Raw genomic sequence first — 10476 nt, 5'->3', positions numbered from 1 at the left:
AACTTTTAGAAGCCAAAACAAAGAAGAAGAAGAAAAAAATCTACTTTTTGATTGGTTTGTCTGAGTTTTTTGTGGTGGGTTTGAGCCCAAGAGTTGGAATTTCTTGAAGAATTGTGCCTTTTCCTTTCCAAGTTTGGTGGATAGAGAGCAATGGCAGTAAGTTTATTGGTCTTTTGCTTTTTAAAGTAATTTGTATTTTTGTTTTGAATGCATTAGTTGGAATTTCTTGAAGAATTGTGCCTTTTCCTTTCCAAGTTTGGTGGATAGAGAGCAATGGCAGTAAGTTTATTGGTCTTTTGCTTTTTAAAGTAATTTGTATTTTTGTTTTGAATGCATTAGTTTGAGAGAACTCAGGGAAAGAAAAGAAATTTGAAGATTGAGTCTTTTTCCTTAAAGGGTTCTGTGTGAACATCTTGAAGGAAAAAAGAAAAAGAAAATGGATTTTTGATTGGTTTGTGTGAGTTTTTTGTGGTGGGTGTTGGATTCTTAAAGATTTTTGCCTTTTCCATTCCAAGTTTGGTGGATAGAGCAATGGCAGTAAAGTTTAGCCTTTTGCTTTTTTGGGTCATTGTGTTTTTGTTTTGAATGTATTAGTTTCTGCTTGATTGATGAGAGAATTGAGGGAAAGAAAAGAAATTTAAAGTTTGAATCTTTTTGCATTGTGTTCTCTTAGGCATAGACTGCTTAGTTGAATGGAGCTTTTATGTGTTTTCTACAGAGTCTGATAAGTTTTCAAAATTGTAAATTTGTCATCTGTTCTTATCCTCTGTCAAACTAGCCACCCAATAGGCTATATGTAATTCTGTTCTTTGCTTTATTTTATTTTATTGCTGTTATTGTGTGGAAATGGATTTTGTGTGATTGTTTTATTAGATTTTCAAAGGGTAGACTCCTTTGTGTTTGTGCTGTTTTGTTTTGGTTAGCAACGCTGGGACTTGTATAATTTTGTTATTATTGTAGTGTTAAGAAAATTGGGGATTCTATTGATCTGGTATTGTTTTGGTTATGGATTTTTAGTTTCAAATTTTTGGAAAATACGGATCAAGGAAATAATCAATCACTGTTGCTTTCTCAAATCTTTCTTCAATTTAAGCTATAGTTATGTTAATAAAAGGTTAAAAGTTCAAATTCTTTTAGTCTTTCATAACAAAAGAAAAGAAGTACGAACTCTTGCTTGAATGATGAATGTGTGTGGATTAAGCTAAAAATAGAAAAACACATCTGGCAGTTTGGGTGTTTTGAGTTTTGCTGTATTGCTTGATGTGCTTGCTTAATTGATTTTGTAGGTTTAATTAAGCAGCTATGCAGTTAAGCAGGCTTATTGATTTATTTGGATTTGTTATATTAATATTATAAGTTGACATGTAACAGTTTTTACTGTTTTGTTCTTGGAAATTGAAGCTCAGGTTGAGTCATTATGGGATTTGCGTTGCATTTGGTTTACAATGTGGGTCTCCAAATGTGTTTGCAATGTGGGATGTTTTTGTTTGAGGTTTTTATAGAATGATCTTATTTCTAAGAGTTATGGTGAAATATAGAAAAAATTTCCTTCTTCCTAATTAGTTGGTCGTAGGAAGTTACGTACCCTGTACTTTACTATGTTTTCGACTAACTGCAGTCTCAACTGTGGTCATTGTCCCATGCTACTGCAGCAAACCACTTCTGCTCCCTTTTCATTAGGAACTTCCTTCCTGGTACTAAAATTGATTGATTTCTTAGCAATGCTATCTGACTTGCGTATCATGGAACTGAAATATGGAATTCTTGCCCTGTGCTCATTCTATATTCACTCCCTTAGAAGGTGAAGGACTCGATTTAGATTTTTATTGGAAATATAGGGTTATAAATGCAAATTTTGGTGAAGATCTGTAACCAATCGGTAAAGCTTGAGAAAGCTTAGTCAGTTGCTTTACATATATTTCTGTAAACAATGGAGAGGACAAAGTGTCCCTCAAAATGTCAAGATATCTATTTTGTGGCTGAAGTTACTGTATCTGCTAGCCTCCATCTAGAATAACCTCCTAACCTGGACTTGACAAAGTGATGCAGCCAAGTATACCATTATATTTTTAGGGAAGTCTCTTCATGCAAAGCTTTTGTTCTTCAATAATGGGTGCAAAGGTCTATGGCCTTGACACCCATTCCTATTGTAATCAAGAACCCTTTCAGCTCACCCTTTATTTGTTTTTTTTTTTTGTTTTTGTTTTTGTTTTTGTTTTTGTTTTTGTTTTTGTTTTTGTTTTTGTTTTGGATGAACCACCCTTTATTTTTTTTAAAATTATTCTTTATCTCATTTAATGGTTTCTTTTTAACTAAATGAAAAATTAAGGTATCATTTGTTGGATATCAACTTCTTGTTGTCCACACATATAAAAAATAAATCACAAAAGAATAGGTTGGAGAGATTGATTCCTTAACTCACCCTTGACACATTGCTTGTGTGTAGGGCACTTGCCAGCATTCCAAGGTCCAGCCTCTAAAAAAGAAGAAATAAAATCACAAATACTAATGATTTAAAAATTTAAAATTTAATATTGTAATTTTGTATTTCATACAGACTGCAAACGTACTGTGTTAATCAAATCTTTTGAAGCCAATTTTAAGCACCATACTGAAGGCTTGGGCTATTAATTATGTGATGGATAACTTATTGCTATCTAGTGTCTTGTTCATTATATGGTTGTTCCTTTTATATTATGATTTAATTTTGAGTAGCATATTTGCTTTATTCTTTTGATACTGTTTAGTTTAAAGTTACAAGGTTGGCTGCAAAATCCTCTATGAGATATTTGCAAATGCAAAGAAATAAAATGATTGGAGCCATCTGGTTTAATTCTGTGCCAATAAAGAGTCTGTCTAACATTAAGATTGAAGAACATCGAGCTTGATACTTGTGAATTATTTAAAAACTATTTGTCTGATTGGGGTATTTCTTCTAGCTCAGAGATGATTAAATTTGTTGTCAAGTTTGTTTACTTTACACAACTTAATAGTTATTGCTAATCTTTTTGCCCTGATTTAACTCAATGGGCAGTCAAAATATCCAATCGTTTGAGTTGTTATGACATCTCAAATGTGGTGTGTTGAAAGGATCTTGATGCATAACTACAAGAAGTTGAGGTCATAGTGATATAAAGAGTGATGAGGGATAACTTTTTAAGGAAGAAGCGATAACTATGTCTCTTTGTTCATGATCATTCTTTTTTGTCTGTATGAGATTCTTTTAATATGACACTTAAAAATTTGTAAATACTCTCTTAGTGTGTTGATGGTACGACTTTAGTCAGACTTAAAGCACATTGTTTGAAGGTCAATTTGTATTCCTTTGTATCTGTTCCTTTTTGCCCAATTTAAGATGTCACAGAAATTTGGAATAATCTTACTTTTTACAATTTTTATTGTTCGGGGCTAGGATCCAGTCATTGTTAGTTGAAGTCATCTAAATATGTTTTTTACATGCATAAGGACATAAGACATGCATAAAACTTGTCCACAACTATATGGCATAATGCAATTTGGTTTTGTTTGCTCACTATTTTAGTAATGTAATTTGCAGGTCTAATGCATCTTTCAATCTACCATATGTGCACCCACTGTCCATTAAAGAATAAATGTAGTATTTAATACAGTCCCTTCTCAATGTTGAATGAGGTAATCTAGTGTTTGTTGCTACATAAGTGGACTGGTTCTCATTTTGTAATTGAGATTTTTTTTTTTGAATATTAAGTGGTCAACAAAATGGCTCTTTTCTACAAGCAGAACATTATAATGAATCAAATCTCTTATATTGCTCATAAGTGTAGAACTATTGTTATACTTTTTTTGCCAATGTTGTCATAGTGAAATGGTGGGAGCATCATTTCAGAGAGGTTTTTATGTTTGTGTGTATCGACACTTCAACAACTATTGGGTTTGAGACTTGTCAGACACTTCTCTCACACAAATTTAAAAAGAAAGAAGAAGATGATAGTTAAAAATGAGCTGCACACCTGAAACATGGTCTGAACACACTCTAAACATTAATTAACCAACTTTAATAATGGTTTTTATTTATTTATTGGATTTTGTTTTGTATCTTTTATTTATAATTTCTTTATTTTCAGTATTGGATATCAAATAATTTAAACATAAATTGTAACTTAAGAATTGATTAAAATAGAGTTGTGTACATATCACATACCATGATATCATATGAATTTTTTTTTTTTTTTAAAAGACATTTATTTGCTCCTTTATCTCGGCCATTTTATCCCCTAGTTTTTAGGAATTTTCCATGTCTTAGTGTGTTTTTGTTCATGTCCATTTGTGTGCTTCATAACCCAGAGATTCAGAGTTAAATACCCATCTGTATGTGTTTTGTTGTTGTCACGACATGATTTATGGTTTTGGCCATGCCCACTCATTTTGCTCTTCTTCTTTTTTTGGGTTTTTGGGGGGTGTGTGTGTGTGTGGGGGGGGGGGGGGGGTGGGCGGTGGGGAACTGGTAGATTATGTCTTGTCCCAGTTCCTGGTTTCTTTTGCTTGCTTGGCTGCAATGACTTACCAATCCCTTTCCCCACTTATAAAATTGGGAGGACAAAGATCAATATCATCCTTTTCTGCCTAATGAATGTGATAATGGTTGATGAAAAGGAATGTGTAGATAGATAAAATAATGAGATTGGCTTATAGATGATGCACTGGTAGATATAACAAGCTCTTTTCAATGTGGCAGCAACGTTCGCATGTACCAAAGTTTGGCAATTGGGAAAGTGAAGAGAATGTTCCTTACACAGCCTTTTTTGATAAGGCTCGCAAGGGTCGAACTTCTGGGGGCAAGATGATAAATCCAAATGACCCTCAAGAGAATCCTGATCTACTTAATTATAATTCAGCATCAACTCAAGGTCCTACTTCCAGAGGCAGAGCCGAACCAGCGGAACCTATAAGACAGGGAGCAGGAATATCATCACATGAACAGGGCACAAGCAGGGAAGATGGTGACCTCAGGCAGTTCCCTGAATCTCCAGCCCATAATGACAATTTGGGGACCAGAGCTACCAATGAGTCTGCTTATCAACGCCATGGAGGGCGTGGAGTTGGACCTGGTGAAGCCAATAGAAGACCTTCAAGGCATAGTACTGGATCTGAGCACAGTATTGAGCGTTCACCACTTCATCGCCAGGCAAGGGCTTCGGCAAGAGATAGTGGGGTCAATTCACCCTCTTGGGAAGGAAGGACTTCATATGATAGCACTCATGGTACTCCTGGAAGATCCCGAATGAAACCAGTGACTCGTGGCGATGAAACAGTGAACTTTCTTCCTCTCCTATTATTTACTGCCAAAAGTAGCATAAACTTGAAATGTGTGTTCGGGCATTTTTATGTGACTAGCTGAAAGAAAAGAAAGAAAGGAATGATAGATCATGAAGTAGATTCTCGAGTAGTTTAGGTTTATTTATCTCAGAAAATAAGTTTAAATGCTTAAACTTAGCTTACCTCTTAAATTATCTTATGCTGTTCTTTCTTAATCTAGAGGATAACTTTTTCTTTAAAACTTATATTCAGTCTTTTGTTAGAACTTATTCCTGACTAGTTGGGTTCTTGTCTGGCAGCCTGAAAAAGGTGCTGCTGTTCCAAAATTTGGTGAGTGGGATGAGAATAACCCTGCATCAGCTGATGGTTTTACTCATATTTTTAACAAAGTGCGGGAGGAGAGGCAGAGTGGGGTAGGAAGGGCACCAGGGCCTAATGAGACACCTTACGCCAACACGCGGAGGCAGGAAGCTAAAGACAGTGTTAAGGTTGTTATCACTCGTCAACTCCTGCTTTTTGTAAATGGTGTATGTTCTTGTGCATTTTGGTTTTTGGGGAGCTGATCTTTTGCTTTTCTATTTTCTTGCTCAATTTTCCAGAGTTGCTGCTTTCCATGGGGCAGAAAGTGATTTGTCTTCGAATTTGTGGATAAATATGAGGTGTGTGGACCTGTAAATACCTTTAAAATGCTCTCTCCAAGCTGAGTTTCTTCTTTGCAGTGCAATTATATTCACTAAGTGCGCTACTTGTATTAATAAACATGTATTTCTGATGGAAAAGCATGCCTTCTTCTTGCTGCTCTTTTTTTTACCCTTAGCTTCTTTAAGGTGTACTATTTATGTTCAGTTTTTCTGTTTTATTTGGATGGGGGGAAAAAAAACAGATACACATTCTTTTATTATATTGCTCATATATTGAAGTGATCATTAAACCTGTTCTTAATTTGATGATCTTTTGTAAAATCTTGTTAACGTACTTTAAAACCAATCTCCTATTACCTGCTTTTAAATTGAAGTTTTGCTAGGAATGTCAGTTCTAGTGTTCCCAACTTGACCTATTTATCATGTTACTAGACCGAAAGCAACCCCTATTTTCTCGTGGCAAATGTCCACAAGTTATCATTTTGATGGAATTTTATAGGGATGGCATCAGCTAGTTGGCTTATGGATGGTTTGTTGTAGATAGGATTTATCTTATTATTTAGTTGCAGGTTGGCATTTCTCCAGCCAATTACAAATTTTTTTTTTCCAATATCAGTCCCATGCGAGTGTCACAAACTCACTGGAGGACGATACTTTTTGGACGGCAAAAGGGCCGGAAGCGTCTATTTGGGCTAGTTGGCGCAGAGCTATAAAGTTTAGATACTAAATTGGCTAAATTAAAAGTATAGAGGGTAAGTGTAACAACCCCTAAGTTTAGATGCTCAAGTGCATTTTACCCAATAATTTTCTCTAATTTCACCCCACTTTTATATCCCTAGATAAAATGTGCATAATGGATTTTCAGGTGAACCCTTTTAAAAAAGGGGTGATATATATGAGGCTATGTTTGGTAGGAATGATGGAAAATAAAGGAACGATAAAAAATAAATGAAAGAAAATGTGTTATCTTTATATGTGTTTTGTTGAAGAGATGAAAAAAAAGGGATAGAAAATGAGTATACATTTCATTGATTAGTTGAGAGGAATATATATATATATATTTACTATTACACCCGTTATATAAGAAATGATATTTTATTATTTTTCATAGTAACCATAAAATATTGTATTAATAAATTAATATTAGGATGAAGACCACATTTATTTTAAAATAAATCTCAATAGATTATGATAACATTATAATTAAATAAATTAAATATATATATGCTTATCAACGCCATGGAGGGCGTGGAGTTGGACCTGGTGAAGCCAATAGAAGACCTTCAAGGCATAGTACTGGATCTGAGCACAGTATTGAGCGTTCACCACTTCATCGCCAGGCAAGGGCTTCGGCAAGAGATAGTGGGGTCAATTCACCCTCTTGGGAAGGAAGGACTTCATATGATAGCACTCATGGTACTCCTGGAAGATCCCGAATGAAACCAGTGACTCGTGGCGATGAAACAGTGAACTTTCTTCCTCTCCTATTATTTACTGCCAAAAGTAGCATAAACTTGAAATGTGTGTTCGGGCATTTTTATGTGACTAGCTGAAAGAAAAGAAAGAAAGGAATGATAGATCATGAAGTAGATTCTCGAGTAGTTTAGGTTTATTTATCTCAGAAAATAAGTTTAAATGCTTAAACTTAGCTTACCTCTTAAATTATCTTATGCTGTTCTTTCTTAATCTAGAGGATAACTTTTTCTTTAAAACTTAAACATTTGATTTGACACGGGAATCATTATAGTTTTACCATTTGCATTTTGAAACAACCAATTATGTATGGCCTTTTCCCAAATTCTACAGGTACATGATTCCTATTCTGACACAGACTGGAAATTTTAGTTTCATACAATCTTTTTTTTTTTTTTTTTTTTTACTCTTTCCTAGATATATTCAGTCTTTTGTTAGAACTTATTCCTGACTAGTTGGGTTCTTGTCTGGCAGCCTGAAAAAGGTGCTGCTGTTCCAAAATTTGGTGAGTGGGATGAGAATAACCCTGCATCAGCTGATGGTTTTACTCATATTTTTAACAAAGTGCGGGAGGAGAGGCAGAGTGGGGTAGGAAGGGCACCAGGGCCTAACGAGACACCTTACGCCAACACGCGGAGGCAAGAAGCTAAAGACAGTGTTAAGGTTGTTATCACTCGTCAACTCCTGCTTTTTGTAAATGGTGTATGTTCTTGTGCATTTTGGTTTTCAGGGAGCTGATCTTTTGCTTTTCTATTTTCTTGCTCAATTTTCCAGAGTTGCTGCTTTCCATGGGGCAGAAAGTGATTTGTCTTCGAATTTGTGAATAAATATGAGGTGTGTGGACCTGTAAATACCTTTAAAATGCTCTCTCCAAGCTGAGTTTCTTTTTTGCAGTGCAATTATATTCACTAAGTGCGCTACTTGTATTAATAAACATGTATTTCTGATGGAAAAGCATGCCTTCTTCTTGCTGCTCTTTTTTTACCCTTAGCTTCTTTAAGGTGTACTATTTATGTTCAGTTTTTCTGTTTTATTTGGATGGGGGGAAAAAACAGATACACATTCTTTTATTATATTGCTCATATATTGAAGTGACCATTAAACCTGTTCTTAATTTGATGATCTTTTGTAAAATCTTGTTAACGTACTTTAAAACCAATCTCCTATGACCTGCTTTTAAATTGAAGTTTTGCCAAGAATGTCAGTTCTAGTGTTTCCAACTTGACCTATTTATCATGTTACTAGACCGAAAGCAACCCCTATTTTCTCGTGCAAATGTCCACAAGTTATCATTTTGATGGAATTTTATAGGGATGGCATCAGCTAGTTGGCTTATGGATGGTTTGTTGTAGATAGGGTTTATCTTATTATTTACTTGCAGGTTGGCATTTCTCCAGCCAATTACATTTCTTTTGTTTCCAATATCAGTCCCATGCGAGTGTCACAAACTCGCTGGAGGACGTTACTTTTTGGACGGCAAAAGGGCCGGAAGCGTCTATTTGGGCTAGTTGGCGTAGAGCTAAAGTTTAGATACTAAATTGGTTAAATTAAAAGTATAGAGGGTAAGTTTAACAACCCCTAAGTTTAGATGCTCAAGTGCATTTTACCCAATAATTTTCTCTAATTTCACCCCACTTTTATATCCCTAGATAAAATGTGCATAATGGATTTTCGGGTGAACCCTTTTAAAAAAGGGGTGATATATATGAGGCTATGTTCGGTAGGAATGATGGAAAATAAAGGAACGATAAAAAATAAATGAAAGAAAATGTGTTTTCTTTATATGTGTTTGGTTGAAGAGATAAAAAAACAAGGGATAGAAGATGAGTATACATTTCATTGATTAGTTGAGAGGAATATATATATATATATATTTACTATTACACCCCTGTTATATAAGAAATGATATTTTATTATTTTTCATAGTAACCATAAAATATTGTATTAATAAATTAATATTAGGATGAAGACCACATTTATTTTAAAATAAATCTCAATAGATTATGATAACATTATAATTAAATAAATTAAATATATATAATTAGAAATTAGTAACGTTGGATCATGTATCATGAATGAACTTGCCATACTTTTGAACTGTGGTAGTGAGTGGTAGCTTTTCCAATATTTTGAAGAGTGGCTCAGCTCTTAGCCTCAATTATAAGCTCTCTTTTTTTAATATTTAGAAGGCTGATTGACTATTATCGAACCTTAGTTAATTATAAACCTTTCTCACTCCAATATTTTGGAGGGTGGCTCGACTCTTATCTAGCCTATAAACTAGAGTCATGTTGAAGAAGCCCAAACATACTGTATAAGGTGGATGGTAACTTCAATGAACAAACTAGCTAGGCTAGATAGTAATAAGTTCAAGACACGCATGGTAATTTTACTATCCATCTCCCCATTCTTAAATTTCACAGTAATTGCAAGCTTGAAATCAACATTAAAGTTTGAAAATACCATCAATACGTATCATGATTTTTGGTCATCCACATACTAGAGTGGATTTCTTCCTGCTGTTCAACTTTTCCGCTAAAGGTCTATCTCTTTTACGTAGAAGCAATCAGAACATCTCATTCTCAAAGGAAATGTCATGTTCACCCATTTAAATCCGTAGGGTCATGAAGCCACCAATAAATTTACTGCTTTCATGCATTTGCCATCAGAATATAGTGCAACTTGTTACAAAAACAGCAGAAGAAATCATGGCCCATGCAAAATATATACACCATATTTCTCATCATATTCAAGTTCTTAGGTTTCTGATTTACAACAACCTAGCTAGGTCCAAAATTAATTTCTCAACTATATTACCATGGTCCACCTCATTATTCTTTTCTAAAACCATCAAGCCTCCCATGCATAGACCATTAAATTTCATTACCAAAACAAGTAGGTAAGAAACCCTCATTTTCACAAGCTGCACTATAAATTAGAGTGGTCATGAAGCAGTTCTCTCCACATTAAACACAAAGAAATTAGAAAGATAGAATATAATGGAGAAGAGTACGAGTAAGGCATTGCCGGTTTTCAGTCTATTTGTTATGGCAATTGTGATTGGTGC

At 34.5% G+C, this 10476-nt stretch overlaps 1 protein-coding gene across 1 annotated transcript; it reads left to right on the top strand.

The window, feature by feature from the left end:
- Positions 1-202: 202 nt before the first annotated feature.
- Positions 203-8523, top strand: LOC112004985 (uncharacterized). Its single transcript, XM_065780651.1, has 7 exons — positions 203-279; positions 3557-3651; positions 4715-5290; positions 5595-5822; positions 7160-7402; positions 7884-8072; positions 8184-8523. The coding sequence occupies exons 2-7, from the start codon at positions 3640-3642 to the stop codon at positions 8211-8213; spliced, it is 1278 nt and encodes a 425-aa protein (XP_065636723.1). The 5' UTR covers positions 203-279; positions 3557-3639; the 3' UTR covers positions 8214-8523.
- The last annotated feature ends 1953 nt before the right edge of the window (positions 8524-10476 follow it).

The sequence above is a fragment of the Quercus suber genome, unplaced genomic scaffold (genome assembly GCF_002906115.3).
Source record: "Quercus suber isolate HL8 unplaced genomic scaffold, Cork oak 2.0 scaffold_242, whole genome shotgun sequence".
In the NCBI taxonomy this organism is placed as follows: Eukaryota; Viridiplantae; Streptophyta; class Magnoliopsida; order Fagales; family Fagaceae; genus Quercus; species Quercus suber.
Note: the sequence above shows the minus strand (reverse complement) of the source record. Positions and strands in the feature narration are given on the sequence as shown.

Bases quoted from the DNA above. Each gene is read 5' to 3' on its own strand.
- LOC112004985 (XM_065780651.1), top strand. The intron at 7,403-7,883 runs GTGAACTTTCTT...CTTGTCTGGCAG, and splicing joins TGACTCGTGGCGATGAAACA to CCTGAAAAAGGTGCTGCTGT. The intron at 8,073-8,183 runs GTTGTTATCACT...TCAATTTTCCAG, and splicing joins AAGCTAAAGACAGTGTTAAG to AGTTGCTGCTTTCCATGGGG.